The 16,903-nt window shown below is 40.9% G+C and overlaps 1 protein-coding gene across 2 annotated transcripts in view; it reads right to left on the bottom strand.

The window, feature by feature from the left end:
* Positions 1–6,564: 6,564 nt before the first annotated feature.
* The window catches only part of ADAMTS6 (ADAM metallopeptidase with thrombospondin type 1 motif 6), a 333,597-nt gene continuing 323,258 nt past the window's right edge, over positions 6,565–16,903 (bottom strand). For both annotated transcript variants that reach the window (XM_023210467.1, XM_023210468.2), the window contains one exon: positions 6,565–9,772. In XM_023210467.1, the coding sequence (XP_023066235.1) occupies positions 9,663–9,772 (110 nt within the window). In that variant the 3' untranslated portion in view covers positions 6,565–9,662. The remainder of the gene's footprint in view (positions 9,773–16,903) is intronic.

Genomic DNA, 16,903 nt, shown 5'->3' with positions numbered 1-16,903 from the left:
GAAATTTAAACATTACTTTTAAGGTTAAGTTTTCATCTTGATTAGGGACATTCTACTCCAACAGTGTCCATAACCATAGTTGTCATTGCTCAACTTGGCAAATAGGAACTCCTGGCCACCCATGGAGCCTTTAAAAGCTGTTTAGAGAGGCTGTGTATTAAAAAGGTTCTTTCAGGGAGAAAAAGATATAAAGATTGTGGACTTTAAGGCAAGTTTCTGCAGAAATGTTAGGAAAAAATGTTTGTATCTTGGGATATATATATGTATTTTATTTTTTAAAAAACTCATGATGAGAACTCAAACTTCAAAGTTAAATATAGGAGTAATTATCCTCTCCGAAAGATTCACTCTTGGAATTTCTTAAAATAATAGTGTTCTCCCCATAGGTTTAAGTATTTGTTTACATATCATTAACAACTGCCTTGAAAACTCTGGAAGGAAAGCAGGCTGAGGGAGAAGACACTCAATGCTGGAATGTCAGTTGGTGCACACAGTCAATTAAGGTTATCAGTCAAAAGACAGGCTCATTTTGGAATTCTCATATAAGTAAATGGGAGATGATTCGAGCTACAGAAATTGAGCAAACATATAGTAGTGTGAAAAGGGCACATCTGTATGGTCCCATCTCCCTGACTCTGTAGTCAGGAAGCAGAACTCTGGGGCTTGCATGCTCCACAGTGGCTTCATTAACTTTGCTGACAGACTTCCCTTAATTAGTCCCTTGGGAAGGAGACTTTATACTCCAGGGACTCTGAGAAAGAGAATCCTGTAAGGACAGCTGTTTGCCCATTTCCTGTTTCTGGAGAAGTGGTTTGTTTTCCTGGCTTTAAGGGTTACTCAGTCCTCAAAGATGTCAGAGATCTTTCTTTAATGCCATTTAGGTGATTCAGGTTCCAGCTAATTTTAGAATTGGAAGTAACAGTACATTTAGTGAAATGTATTATATGAATTTTAAGTAGAATAATGAAGACATCCCAATAATTTTTCGAAAAAAACACCAGCATTTTTTTTTTAATCTAAATGAACAAAATCCTTTAAAGTGGTCACTTTTTCAAAGCATATTTGGAATACCTTTCATGGTATTACCTTGGGTCAATTTGTAAGACATATTTGGGGCCAAAATGGTTATATGCAAATTACTTACCAGATTTTATTTTGAATGAGTTTGGGCTTTTATGAAAATCAAATTTATCCTACCCTGAGAGACAGTCTAAAGAAGCAATTTTAAAACTTTCTTGAATGATGATTTTACTCTTAGAATAAGTACGGAGTGATCTCCAGTTGCTACATGGAAGGAGACAACATTCATTTGGATAGTGAAGTTCTAATGTGTTGATTTTAGAGGCTAGTATGGGATGGTTTGCACAATTATTTCTGTAATTGGGTTTAAATGTGAGATAAAATAAAACAGTGGGTCCCCCTACTACTTCCCTCTAGCAGGAGCTTTCGGCATTGGTGGGGACCTGGACCCTAAGTGCATCAGGTTGGGGTCCTGGCCCTACCTACATTGAGATACACCTCAAAGCTAAATGTGCCTGCAGCTTATTATCTTATTTCGTAGTTTCAACATAGAGTCTCTTTTTTAAATCTCGAAATAAAATATTTAATTTCTCAATTTTGCTTTTTCCTATTCTAAGCTTCATGAATAGAATTATTTCTTATTGCAGTTAGCTTGGCTGTGATAACATGGATGTTGCTACCCTCTTTCATTCAGCTCATATTATATTTTAGCCACTCCTGTGGGTGCTTTTTCAGTATATCCAATCATGCTCCTGTGATAGTTTTTATCTGGGCACCTAGCATGGTCTCCCAGATAGCATTTTGCTGAAGTTGGGATGTAATCCTTTTTTACCTTCATATTTATTATAGATACATAGCAACAGGAGATTTTTATTCTAACAATAATACAAACAAGAGACGGGAACTAAAGTTATATTCATTTACATAACATTAATTTGAATTATTAAAAATAAAATACCCAAATTGATGATATTGAAGAAGTATTCTCTTGTTTATTGCCTTTGGGTCACGAAACAGGTTTATGAATGCATTTAATACACAGTGTATCTACCCTTTGGCTTTCCTACTCCCTAATCCCTGAGTGACCTGGCTCAGGGAGAAGTTGGGGCACAGGGGCAGAAGCACAGGAGGGTCCATCTTGCCAGGCTGAATCAGGCCAACACAGCTGCTGGCCTGGGCACGAGCGTGGGTGGCCACCTGTGTCTCCCCAAACAGCTGTTTGGTAGAGGGCCAGCCAAAGCCCTGTTGGTGGGGTGGAGGCAGGCGGCCAGTTGGGCGGCCAATACATTCTGGCATGGGCTGAAAGAACACCTGGTTCCACTCTGTGGACCCACCACAGAAGGTCAAAGAATGTGCTTGCTCGCGGCAACCTGATGGCCCAACTTTTCAAGTCCTGATGGTCTTGCTGTGATTGAAACAGAAAGAAACTCACCTTTATTCCGTATAATGTATTCCAGAGCCAACATGGAAATCATTCTGTTCCAGTTATGTTGAAATAGGTCAGCTAGGCCATCTGTCTGGCACGTCTGGAAATGGTGCAGTAGACTGTCAGGCAGGTATAGGCTCCATGAGTTACGACAAGGTATTTCAGGGGAGATGCGAGCCCCTTACGCTGTGTTTGGCTGCTAACTGCCATTGAGACATCTTCCATCCTAGAATGTTTCTGACCTTCCTTTTCTACCTCTTGCCATTAACTCTTAGAAACCACTTTAGGTCCCCACTTGTAATTCTGTTATCGCTGAGATTCCCGTAGTCAATACCACCACCTACCGAGAAAGGAGCCCAGAGTTCCCTGTTCCCTGACTCCTGAGGCCCCTCCCAAGGCCTCAGGACCATTGTTCCTCAGGAAATAGGACGGTATTTCCTGTGGTTTGGTGAGTGGGTATCTCTCTAGCCAATGAGCACCCTTCTCAACTTTCTGCCCCAGATGCAGATCTGGCAGCTGCCCCTCTGTGTGCTGTGTGCTGAAGAGGTGATACTTCTCGCATTGGTCCTGTGACCCCTGGCAACTTAACCTCTCTGTGCCTCAGTTTTGGCACTTGTCAATGGGGACTGATAGTACTGTCCTCCTAGTTTTGTTGTGAAACACTCAATGAGACAGCATATGTTAAGTGCTTAGCACAGGACCTGGGTGCAGCAGATGCTCAGCAAATATTAGCTGTATGAATGAATGACCATGGTTGATGCCCCTCTCCAGACACAGAGGCTCACACCTGGCCTGGAGTGGCCCTGGACGGGGACTTCTTGCTGCCACCTTTGCTTGGAATTTCAGGGGCCTCATCTCACAATTATTGCTCTGCCAACAGGAATTTCAAAGTGAGCATAGTTCTGTGGGCCCATAAGGGGACTTGCCACCCATAACTCCCCTTGCCGGGGGGCACAGACTAGACTCCTCCCAGAATCCTATCAGCCTTGAGCTAGTAGAAGCCACCTAGTGTTGAACCATCGACCTGAGGAAGGCACTCTGACTTCTGGGACGCCTAAAGTTGGTGGGATAACTTGTCCCTCTTACATGCAAACTTTCTGCAATGTCAGGTATCCAAGCCAAGAAGAAACCTCCTGATTTTCACAAGCTTTAAGGTCTGGGCAATGAAATCCGATTGGTTAGGCATGATGTCATGTGCCCTGAGGTGAATGGGAATATTCAGGCTTCCCAATCCCTGGAGTCAGGGACATCATGTAGTATTGGGCCCTTGTGCAAACCACACAATGTCATTCTGGTGAAGACAGGACATAGCTGTGGAAATTCACTTCATCACCTATGCAGCTCAAGGCTTCCAGTGGGCAAGGGGAGTCATTGATCAAAAGACAACACAGGCATAACCTTGGTTTCCCCACAAAGTGGAGCCAGCTTTTAAACCACAGTTCCATTTCAGGCCTCATATCATCTGTGGATGAAATGGGGGACAATGAATGCTAAAAATAGCCCTCTGAGAAAAAGATGGGAGAAAAGACCATTTTCTTTTTAAGTTCAAGTTTGAGGTTTTGAACTCAGGCACAAAACCATTGTGAACAGCTGTTCTTTTTAAAAACGTATGTTAGTTTATTCCACACATTCTGATGGTATGAATGAGAGAGAATTCCAAACAAAGATTATCTGTGACTTTTTTATTTTTTGAGATGGAGTCTTGCTCTGTTGCCTAGGCTGGAGTGCAGTGAGGCGATCTTGGCTCACTGTCTCCCAGGTTCACGCCATTCTCCTGCCTCAGCCTACCGAGTAGCTGGGACTACAAGCGCCCACCACCATGCCTGGCTAATTTTTTTGGGTTTTTGTTTTTGGATTTTTAGTAGAGACAGGGTTTCACCATGTTAGTCAGGATGGTCTATATCTCCTGACCTTGTGATCCGCCCGCCTTGGCCTCCCAAAGTACTGGGATTACAGGTGTGAGCCACTCCGCCCAGTCACTTATCTGTCACTTTTAAATGCAGCAACTTTCCTGTGACCACTTAATTAGAATTTTTCAGTTCTCTTGGGCTGTGACTTCTTTTTCTACCTGAACAAGATTTCTTTTTCCTTCTTTAAAAAGTAACGAGTCTTATATTAGCCATGCAAATTCACATGTTTTCGTTCCAAGACCTAACTTTTTCCTGAATTTGCTTGGAAAAACATCTGGCCTTTTGGAGCATAAAGGCTTAAGGATGATCCCCATGTTCCCGGAGGAGTGGCCGAGTCTCCATGGAAGGCACACTGTCCTTGGAGTCAGTACCCTAAGCAGGATAGTGTCCGTTTGATATGTCAAATGGAAAAAAGGTATTTAATTGGAAACTTGAAAACAACTGTAGCTGAAAAGATACTAGACTTGATACTTAAGAATCTAAGCTAAAGTAAATCTTGTTTCTTGGTATTCCTCCCTCCCCAACCCCAGAAGAACTATCCTTTGCAACTGCAGTGGGAGGTTAAAATGGTTGGTATCATCCACAGTCTTCTCATGAACTGAGTATTCATAGTTCAGCAGCTTTTGGTTGCTATGGTAACCTTGGAGAAATACTCTTCTAAGACTATCTAATTGTCTCATGTGACGCAACCTGATTTCTTCTAATGAAGAAACAACTGGGTATGGTGTGTATGAGACATCAGAGTGGGTAGAATAAAGCAACATCAAGCCTGGACATTTCACATCTTTTTTTTTGGTGGAGATGATGTCTCACAATGTTGCCCAGGCTGGTCTCCAACTCCTGGCCTCAGGTGATCCACCTGTCTTGGCCTCCTACAGTGCTGAGATTACAGGAATAAGCCACTGCACCTAGCCAGTTCCACTTTTCTTATGTAATTGATAAAGTTGTCATTATGAAAGTACTCCAATAGCTGGCTGGGAGAGGTGGCTCACGCCTGTAATCCCAGCACATTGTGATGCTGAGGTGGGCAGATCATGAGGCCAAGAGATCGAGACCATCCTGGCCAACATGGTGAAACCCCCATCTCTACTAAAAATACAAAAACTAGCTGGGCATGGTAGCGTGCGCCTGTAATCCCAGCTACTTAGGAGGCTGAGGCAGGAGAATCGCTTGAACCTGGGAGGCAGAGGTTGCAGTGAGCCAAGATTGCACCATTGTACACCAGCCTGGCAACAGAGTGAGACTCCATCTCAACAACAACAAAAAAGAAAAAGAAAAAAAGTACTCAAATAACTAAGCATGCAAGAGGGTCACCTTCATATTCAAAATTTTTTCTGAGTTCCTTTGCATATCATCGTATTCCTCAACTCAGCAAAGACTGAGCCATTAGTTCATCTTCAGCCCAAAAGGAAATGCTAAAGCTAGAAAATGAGCTCATCATGTTTCTTTGCCCTGACTAGAAAAATCCCTCAAGTATGAATTCATTTGGTTTAGTGCCCTTGGCACGCTGAACTATCTTGCTATATTAAATAATTGACATAGAAGGCAAGAAAAGGAGAGCAGGGTCGGGTGCAGTGGCTCACACCTATAATCCCAGCACTTTGGGAGGCCAAGGCAGGTGGATCATGAGGTCAGGAGATCGAGACCATCCTGGCTAACACGGTGAAACCCTGTCTCTACTAAAAACACAAAAAAATTAGCTGGGCATGGTGACGGGTGCCCATAGTCCCAGCTACTCAGGAGGCTGAGTCAGTAGAATGGCGTGAACCTGGGAGGTGGAGCTTGCAGTGAGCCAAGATTGCGCCACGGCACTCCAGCCTGGGCGACAGAGTGAGACTCTGTCTCAAAAAAAAAAAAAGAAAAGAAAAGAAAAAAAGAAAAGGAGAGCAAAAGAGTTGGGCACTAGCAATTGAGGGGGTGTGGCAGCCGCCAGTCTGGACTTCCTTTGGGGCCTCAGAGGAGTGGCTGATGGTGGCTGGGGATGTAGCCCCACCAGTAATAACTGACACTCTTGGATTTAGACAGGACTAAAACACATAGAAATAGATGCAATCTCTGAGGAGGGTAATAAGGATACAGCAAATCATCCCAATCCTAGATTCTACTTGGATAATTTGGATAATGTAAGTGTGGTATCCCAAGGGAATTCATTCTCAGTACTGCAAGTTTAACACAGGCTTTTCAGGGAACAGACAACTTCAATCTGTATCATTATTATAAGCTGAATTTTTATTTTACTAAATTATCTATGTCAAAAAAATTCTGTGCCTGGCGTGGAATTTCACTCCATCAAGTGTTACAATGATTTTTTCATTTTCATTACAAGCAGGAGAATGAATGTAGGACAAGTGTTAGGAAACATGGCAATAAATTAGAATATAATTTACAAAAGCAAAAAAATTAACAGTGTACCACATTATTACTGAGTATAAAATAATAAGCAACAACTAATCACAATAATACAAAGGTAATTTCGTTCTGTGTTACTGAGGATACCTATGTGACATTCATTCAAATAAAAAAGTTCCTAATGAAATGGACTGTTTGGAAATCATATGAATCTCATGGGTTTAATCATTAGGGTACATTTACCTTTCCTTTTTTAGTAGGTCTTTATCCCAGTGGCAGATACTGCTCCCAGGTGTAGGGTACCAGTTTCCCTGGGGTTCCCTAAGTAGTCTACGTAGCTCACTACTTTTGGAAGGTCTGCCATGGTGGCCCAGCCTCCACTGACAATCCTATTGTTATTATTTAGGAATAGGGCATCATGTAGCCATGGGGGTGGCTACAGAGTAGCAGCAGTATTGTGATGTGCTATGAAATAGAATTGTTTTAACCTACTCAGGTTTAAATTCAAGGCCTACCTGAAACTATTTCATCCTGTTACATTCTGTGGTGGCTCCCTCTAGGAAGGCACTCTGATTCTGCCCCCCAGGTGTGCCTGCATTTTGTTCTCAGAACTGGAGCACATCCCGGAAGTGACACTGGCTGCCCTCATCTTCCAGCATCAGCCAAGGTGCTGTGAAGTGCCTGGGGGATGGCCCTCACAATGGTAGTTTCCAGGTGAGGTAAAAAATAGCTTTTATTCGGTAATAAGAAATCTTTTGGAAATAAAAACATGAGCTGATATTTTTGTTGGAGAAAATCAGATCTGGATTGCAAACCTATGCCTAAAATGCCACAGAAACCACCCACCTTTTATTTCTTTGTTTTATTTCACCAGGGCACATTAGCACCAAGTTAACTGGTCTTTGAAAAGGCCCAAGGGAATTCAGTGCTCGGGTCATGCTGCCCGTGGGCTGCTTGCCCTTCACTGAATGGCTAAGACGGCACTTGGGCAGGTCTTCTAAGGGCATCTTAGACCCGGGCCCTGGTGATTCCTCTTGTATCATCAATAGCTCTCTCTGGAAGGCTCAGGGTTGAGAACTGTGGTGTTGAGAGAAAGCAGGTAACAAGATACAGGTGGTCATGACTGAGAGTGCAGAAAACATTCCATGCTGATTGTCCACAGCAAATCTGGGAGTTTAGATTGGCTTTTGGTGTCTGAGGGTCTGTCTTTCTTTTGGAAAAAACCTAGTCATCTGCATTAGATCATGATATATGTGACACACTGACATGTAATTTAAGAGCACCATGATGGAGTCAAGTCAAACATGCTCTTTAACTGAAAGTGTTAACCTTACAAAATAGCCATTTAGTTTTGAGTTTTAGGTGTTGATGCATGCATGGTGTACACCTGTGTACAATGGGGAGGCATTTTGGACACAAAGCACATTCATCAAGAACCTGCTGCAAGCTACACGTGTTCAAGTAAAAAATATTAATATAAACAAGTACCCTTTTCCATTCTAAGTCTTGCTGTTAAGTCTTTTGATGAGCAGGATGTGAAACTTGAAGATAGGGAAAATACGAGCTAGTCATTTTAATTTAGGTGGATGTGATTCTAGAATTTGACTTGCCCAAGAAACTGGGTTTCACATTTAATTGCCATTCAGAGAATCCATAAAAAATGCAAAATACTTGGTTGAGTGACTATTAATATTATGCTTTATGATGTCTAGTCTTCATGAAATTTTCTTCTTTGGTTATTATCCCTTGCCTACTTTAAAACTCACAGAAATAGCACATTATGTGCAAGCACACTCATCTATCCACACACTTAAAAGCGCCCGCACACACACACACATTTGCTGTCATATAAATAAATGCCCTTCTACCATATCAAAGAAGGGACATCTGGAACCCATCGTAATTGTCAGCAAATTGCAAAAGGGTCTGCCTGGTTGTTACCGAGCCAGTCTATCTTTTGCATGGTATCATCTCAGTAAGCTCAACATGCGTGCAGCAATCCAAAGGGCAGAAGCCGTGCTGTGGCTGGAGAGGATGTAAACACAAGTGAGTTGGGGGGACTCAAGAACTAAGGCATCCTGTATGGTGGCAGTAAAGGGCCTGGTCCTTTAGTCTCTACCATACCCCAGGTCTGGTTTCTGCATGAAATTGAAATGTTTTTCTCTTAAAGTTTTAATGGAAATCTCAGCTTTACTTGCACAATGGCAAGTTGGCCACAGTCTTTCAGCACTGAGTTTATAGACTTGCACAGCTGCAGTAACTGATGCACTGCTTTAAACTATGCCCCTCATTATTGTTCAGTTTAATATAGTTTTATATATGGCTCACAGCAGTGTTCAGAACCGGGGGATTATTCCTAAGGAAATTAAGTGGAATGAAGAAAAATAATACAAACTTTCATTACTTTTGATTTATAATTGCTCCTTAAATTATAGTCCAAAGCCCGTTTTATAACTTAAATTGTGGTGCTGTTGTAGTGAGATAAAGTACAGTAAATATTTTTAAGCTATGACTTAAGAATTCTGAACCTTCTTCACTTCCATAGTTGACCAAGTCATAACAGCTACATTTTAAACAGTTTTAAATACAAATGGATTCAGTGTCATTGCTAAGTCCATAATAAAAATTATCTTAATGGTCCAAGGAGGTAAACAGGCTATTGGATTTACTCGAAAGAACACAAACGCTCCACAGTAAGCAAGTCTCCCTGTGTTGTTTGGATCTCTCCAATCTGGCATTCCCTCCTAATACTGTGTCCAGCACTTTGGATCAATAAATCCCACTTCACAGAAGTTAAAATAATATTGAAATCTTGTCAGCTAGGGCTGACCAGTGGTTACGTTTTCCACAGGGTAATGCATTTGCAAGGACATCAATCCTCTTCCTCTGGGTGGCTCTCTTTGATGGACGCATTTCCATGATGAAATGACAAGGCACTCTCTCTGGCTTTCTGTGGGTCAGTGTCCTTGGCAGGTCTTACAACACATCTGTCTGAAGTATGCTCGACTGCAGAACTTGAACTTCAGCACCAGTGGGCAATAAGCCACTTTATTCACATCTTTGCACTCTAACGAATGGGGGCAGAAAATGGAAAACAATTAGAGGCACATAAACAAGTACATAAACAAGCCGATGCGGCCTTCATGTTCAGCGAGGACCTCCTTTGGGTCAATCCACCTTGGCTTCGACCTCCATGTGGTTTTTGTTTTTGTTTTTAAGCATACCCTGCCTGGTACAGTCTACTAGAAACATTCTTTTGATATATTTTAACACAATTTTAAAAAAATGTTTGCAAGGCTTTCCTTCCAGATTTTTATAAGTATGGTGTATGCCCACTGTGTCTTGAAAGAATTACCATTTGCTGGGATAAGTGATCACTTTAGACAGCTTGGAAACATGAGTCATTTTTCTTACAGCGCTTTTATTGCTTCTTTCTCAAGGGTTATTTTATTCAACAGTGCAAGGTTATCCAAAATCAAACATGAGTTGCACTGTTTGATACCAAAGTACACATGTCTCCAGAGAATCTCTGCATCTGTGAGGCGTGGGGATGGGCCTGGGTGAATGAAAAGGATTGCTGAGAGTGGCCTAGATTCAGCAACTACACTAGACAAAGAAGAAAGCTTTGAGGGGTTGGCCTCAAATGGCAGCAGTCTGTGGGTTATGGAAACATGTAGAAATGTCTTTTTTTAATTTGGAAGTGAGACATGGTCTTCTTTTTTCCTATGTGTATTTTCTCCTCAGTGCTAGAACTGCCACAGTTGCAGTCTGCAGTTCTTGCAGCCAGAAGGTGAATAAATGATTCTTTTCTCCATCTCCCCTTGCAGCTGGTTGCAGAAGGTGGGATGAGGGTCCAGTGTAGAGAAGGGGACATGGGCCTTTGATTCTCAGAACTCCCCCCGGCCCCATACAACCTCACTGCTAGTAATAATATTCTTTTCCAGTATTCTTGTCACTTTTATTTGGAGATTTAGGATACTCTGTAAACCTAGCAATGAAATTTTCACATGCCTGCTAGAACCAAAGTTCCACCCTCATTTTTCCAGGTAGTTATACTGAAGCATCCTGGGTAAATTGTTGAAGGCAATTAGGAATCAGGCTGGGCAGTGGGTAAAGTTCATGTTACAGAACAGTTTTTGTTGTTTGCTTGTTTTTTCCTGGCTTCAAAAACCCACTGAAGTTCTAAGAGATCACATACATTGTAGTTTATCATATGGGCTGTATGATAAACATGGAAAATTAAATGCAAAGAAATGGAAAAGTTCCCAGTTCTTCTTATTGACGATTAAGATAACAATCTTATTGACCTCACTTTTTAAATGCTCCTTTGGTGAAAGTCTTAAAATTTGAAACTGGAACTCCCAAATCCTCTGAAAACATAACCTCTGCAACTATCTAACTCCCTTACTCAACATTTGACTTACAAAGAGATTAATAGCTAGAAATCTGAATTAAAACTTTTCACGCTAGGATCCTCAGTAAATTTAAGTTTTAGCTGGAGGAAGGTAGAAGGGACAAATCACTTAACCTCTTTGTGCTTAAGTTTTTTCATCTGTAAAATAGAAATGATTAGAGAACCCACACTCACATGTAACATGTAAGACTACACGTGTATCCTTATGAATGTCAACTAGAGCAGTGCCTGGAACACAGGAAGTATGGGATAAGTGTAGGATACTGAATTGCTATTATTATTACAATGATTAGTTATTAGTATCTTTATTGCCTGACAGAAAGGAAGCAAGGAGCTACACTCCAAATATCTCAATGAGGATGCAATATTTGAATTACTACTGAGAAAATACTGCCCTAAAGACACGAGTCAGTTTGAAGACAAAACAAAGCAGATAATTTTCCTGGGGCACAACTTCATTAGATTTACTACTCCATTTTTGGAAGAGTAGTTGGACCAAGAAAACTCTGGGTTGAGCAAATTATAAGCAAATTCACCAATTTCCCTTTTAGATTTAGACTTTATAATCTGACTAAATTATAATACATAAGAAATGAAATAGAAAATTCATAATTGCTTCTCCCTTCACCCGCCTATCCACTCACCCATTAAGGCTATTACAAATATAAATAGTTGGCTGGGCGCAGTGGCTCACTTTTGTAATCCCAGCACTTTGGGAGGCTGATGTGGGTGGATCACGTGAGGTCAGGAGTTCAAGACCAGCCTGGCCAACATGGTGAAACCCCATCTCTACTAAAAATACAAAAATTAGCCAGGTGTGGTGGCACGCGTCTGTAGTCCCAGCTACTCAGGAGGCTGAGGTACGAGAATCACTTGAATCCGGGAGGTTGCAGTGAGCTGAGATTGTGCCACTTCGCTCCAGCCTGGGCCACAGAGTTAGACTCCGTCTCAAAAAACAAACAAACAAACAAAAAACCCAAATATGAACAGTCAGGGATTCTGTTCCTTAGATGAGTGCTAGAAATAAGACTCTTCTCTACATGCAGAGGCCCAGAACACAGCCTTTTGTTCAGAGGCAGCATCTAGCCTGTGGGCAGGCTGGAGGCCGGCTGTCAGGATGTTCCTTTCTGAACTTCCCAATATCCTTGTTAAGTTAGTTCCCAACTAACTTGATTGAAAGCAGGAAGTCAGTAGGTCCTGGGAACAGGATCGAGCTTAGGGATGTAGGGATTAGGAGTGTCCCCTGAGTTGCCTTCAGCGGCAACACAACCCAGTAGTTAGGGGCAGGAGATATGGATTCAGGTGGGCCTGGGGATGAATTCTGGCTCTGCCTCTTCTAGGAGTTGATTGTCCTCTGCCAAGTTACTTCACCTCTCTAAATCTCACTTCATCTTCAAAATAAAGACTATGATAAGGTCTGCTCATACGACGTTGTGAGGTTTGCATGAGGTAATGCAGATAATGCATGTGCCATGGCACCTAGTTCAGAGTAAGCACTGTTAATTAGTTCTCATTATTAACAGCAAAACACCTGCCTCTGAGAACAACCATCATGTATTATTTCTCTGGGATCCCTGTCAAAATAAATATAGTATCAGGAAGGGTTACACATTTACACATTTAAGCAAAATAAAACTATTAAACAGAAAGCAAGAAAATTATGATGAGGGCAGGAGTAGGGAAAGACCTGTGCGAGATCTGGAGACTTCCAGGAATCAGATATTAATATGGAGATTCCTAGGCTGTATGGAAGATCCAGTTCCTACGTCTTGGTTTTGCCTTCTAGGAACTGGCCTGACTAGAAGAATCAGTTCATTACATCTTTAGATTTGATGAAAATCTATTCACCAACCACGACTCATCTTTTATTCTCTGTCTTTTAACTCCACAAGAGCTTAATTTAGTAGTGACAGCATTAAAAATTATAATTTATCAAGCATATCATTTGTGTAAGGTACAACATAAACATATATATTATAAATATATATTTTTTAATCCTTGTAAGTTCGGTCATGTGTTGCTCAATGATGGGGATATTCTCTGAGAAATGCATTGTTCGGTGATTTTGTCAATGTGCAAACATCATAGAGTGTACTTTCACAAACCTAGATGGTATCGCCTATTGTACACCTAGGCTACATGGTATAGCCTATTGCTTCTGGGCTACAAACCTGTACAGCATGTTACTGTACTGAATATTGTAGGCAATATTGCAACACAAGTATTTGTGTATACTGGTAAGTATTTGTGTATCTAAATATATCTGAACATAGAAAAGATCCAGTAAAAATATAATATTATAATCTTGTGGGACCACCTTTGTATATGTAGTCTATTGTTGACCAAAACATCATTATACAGTGACTGTATATAAAATGTCAGCTTTATATAGACAGCAAAACATAAGCTCAAAAAGATTATGAAACTCATGCTGGGTCACACGGCTAGTTGGTCTACGAACAGGTTTATCTGACTCCAGAGCCACTCATATTTCAGCAATATTCTTAGCATCTAAATGCAAGAAGTTTCTACCTGTCTCTGATTCTGTATTCTTGGCTGATACCACTGATAAATCAACTTGGAGTATCTTGGTCAGGTTTTGTTTCTTTAAGAGTTTGCTGTGCCACCTTAGAGAAGGGGAAATATGTTTTTTAAAAGGAGATTTCCAGAATAACATCTGAATTATTTAGAATAGACTGAATTATCCATTTATACTTTTTGTCACTATATATTCCTCCTCAAATTTTGTAAGAGTACACAAGTGAAAAGGTGATTTTAGACACATCAAGAAGGTTTTTTTTTTTTTTTTGAGACAGAGTCTCGCTCTGTCACCCAAACTGGAGTGCAGTGGCAGGATCTCAGCTCACTGTAAGCTCCGCCTTTCGGGTTCACACCATTCTCCTGCCTCAGGCTCCCAAGTAGCTGGGACTATAGGCGCTCGCCACCTCGCCCAGCTAGTTTTTTGTATTTTTTAGTAGAGACGGGGTTTCACCGGGTTAACCAGGATGGTCTCGATCTCCTGACCTTGTGATCCGCCCATCTCGGCCTCCCAAAGTGCTGGGATGACAGACTTGAGCCACCGCGCCCAGCCACATCAAGAAGTTTTAAAGCCCCATTATTACAGAAAGCTGAATGTCATCTTCAAAATATTAGAACCAGTTTTAAATTATATTGGGGCATTCAACCCATCTACCACTTTTAGCTTAGCTAGAGAGGACTGATTTGTTGTGCTCACTGAAATTATGCTGATGTCATTGAGAGGCCTTAATTATAAAGCTTATTTCATTAGTCTGCCTCATCCTTAAAGCCCAGTGAAATTATGAAAGCCTTTTCTCTTCTACCCTTGAGCAGTACAACTTACTTTTGTTAAACAAAAACAAAAACAAAACAAACAAAAAACCAAAACCAAAACAAAAACAAAAAACACCAAAAAAACCCAACAACAACAACAAAAATATTCTGGAAAAGTTGTACATAAATTAAATCACATATCCCATTGAAATTAAAACAATAATAAATGTTCTGTTTTAATTTCTGAATGATTTACAGTTGGCATTGCTTTCTAGCTGATACTTAAAATGTTTAAAAATTAAACATTCCTCTGTACCCAATTAGTGCATAGTGTGCAAACAAATAATACCAAGAGATCCATTAAAAAGAATTACTTAGTTTGAGTTTTTTTGGTATTATAATCACTCTGTAGTTAATTTGTTTTGAAGGTTTGAGCTTTACTGTCATACTTTCTTCATGCAAACACACTTATATCTATCTACTGCTTTCTAAGTAGTGGAATCTGAGCCAGTGGGTCAAGGATTTTCAGATGAAGGAGCCTAATTTTCTCTTCAACTATCATCATGTACCAGTTAAGTACTCTCCTAGGAGAAGAATGACAAGACACTCTTTCTACCCTTTTCTGTGAGGATACTGGAAAGGTAAGAGGTCCTCATCATGTGGTTTCTAGTTAACATTTTGTAAACCCAATTATTCTCCCCTCTTTTTACACCCCACACCACCCCTGAAAGAAAAGTTACACTTTACCCAGGACTAGAGACTTCTGGTGAGAATGGCTTTACGGAGAATTCCCAAATTCTTCTCAGGGAGACTTGGGAATAAATCAAGGGCTGAAAGCCAGCCCCTAGGCCCTGCAATGTGAACTGGATCCATTATTAGAATCTGAAGTAATTTGCCAGGCATGCTGGAGTGGCTCTCATTGGTAATCTGGGTTTTGGTAGAGTTGAATGATAAAATTAGACACCCTGTTTCATAGGTAACACATGAAGCTACTTATCATTGATGTGCCAGTGGGTTTTTCCCCTGGTGCTTTACATTAATCTTTCAAAACTCTGACCTAAAAGACATGCTTTCAAAATACACTGAACAGAGGTTTAAGAATTTAGAATACAATTAGGCTCAAATTAATTGTTACTTTGAAGGCTTGATTTGGTCCAAGAAATACAAGACCAAGACCTCAAAGCAGGGCTTTTGCATTTATTTCACTGAATGTTGCAAAGCTTGCCTACTTGTCTCACTGGAGTTGGGAGATATCCTTCATGACCAGGTTGAACCATCAGCATCTCTCTTTGGAGAATGCATGCCCTCTGTTCCTATAAACTCCTTATGTGGTTCAGAAGAAGAACACAGTAAGTGAAGAATTATGACTTAAGCACCTAAAGGTCTATCTTTTGGATTTAAAAAGTACAAACAGCTGTACTTCTGACAAACTGCCCATGGAAATGCAGAACCTAGTGAGAAGTGAGATAGCAAAGGCTGCGCATGCGTGGCACAGAAGTTGGGGTGGGGAATGTTAACTCAGTATACTTCTCCTAAAAGTGTACTTGAGCCCTTGACATTTTACATATTCAGGCTAGAAAAGGATGAAATGGCAACTTTTGCTTGGGAACCTAACATTAGTCATTGTAATAGAACAGTCCACCAGTTTATTTTTATCCTTGAAGCAAGATGGTATCAGCTATCAAACTTTATACTGATTTCAATTTCCCACAGACTAGACCATTCCTTTCTCTCTTTGCTTTCTGTTTCTTTTTATTTAGTCTTATTCCCTAGATGCCACCCACATTCAACCTGGAGGTGGTATAATCTCAACCCAAATCCAGGGTTCCCTCCAGACCAGACAGCCAGGAATGTGAACCCGCATGCTAAGTGACTTTTGAGTCTTTGAAGTGGTAAGGAAAAAAACTGGCCTTCCTCACCTCTTTGAAACCAAAGTCTTCAAATGACCTTTATCATTCCTTTATTAATTTTCATACATCAGGTTCCACATTAAAACCCAAATGCGGTAGCTAGTTTGACCAAAATTCTTCGTTCGAGATTTCTGGAGCTGCCTAAGCTTTCCCAGAGCTATTTACACGAGGGAGTCTGAGAGCCACCAAAGCCACCATTAGACATCCTGGGCTGGTAAACCATTGTACACTAACCACACCTTTCCTGGATTGGTTACCAGCCCATGGCACACCATGAATCATTACCTGGCAGCAATAAATACTCTGTGACAGAGTGCCTTGTGCTATTGAGAAGCTGAAAAGACTCCCTATATAAACTACAAGGGAACTTGAAACTGCATGAAAGATGAATAAAATGGCATTTTGCATAGAGTTTCAGGTGAGCTTGAGTAGGTTAGTCCCAACTGACATATGTACTTTTTAAAAAATTACTCAGAGTAGTATTTCAAATGTACTGATATCCAAGGTGTCTATAATTCACTTTTAGCAGAAACATGGTGTTACCCTCATCAGTGGCAGTCTGTCAAGATCATGCCTTTAATCC

Source organism: Piliocolobus tephrosceles, chromosome 4 (genome assembly GCF_002776525.5).
Source record: "Piliocolobus tephrosceles isolate RC106 chromosome 4, ASM277652v3, whole genome shotgun sequence".
Lineage (NCBI taxonomy): Eukaryota > Metazoa > Chordata > Mammalia > Primates > Cercopithecidae > Piliocolobus > Piliocolobus tephrosceles.
The sequence above is the reverse complement of the archived record's forward strand: the minus strand, read 5'-3'. Positions and strand labels throughout refer to the sequence as shown.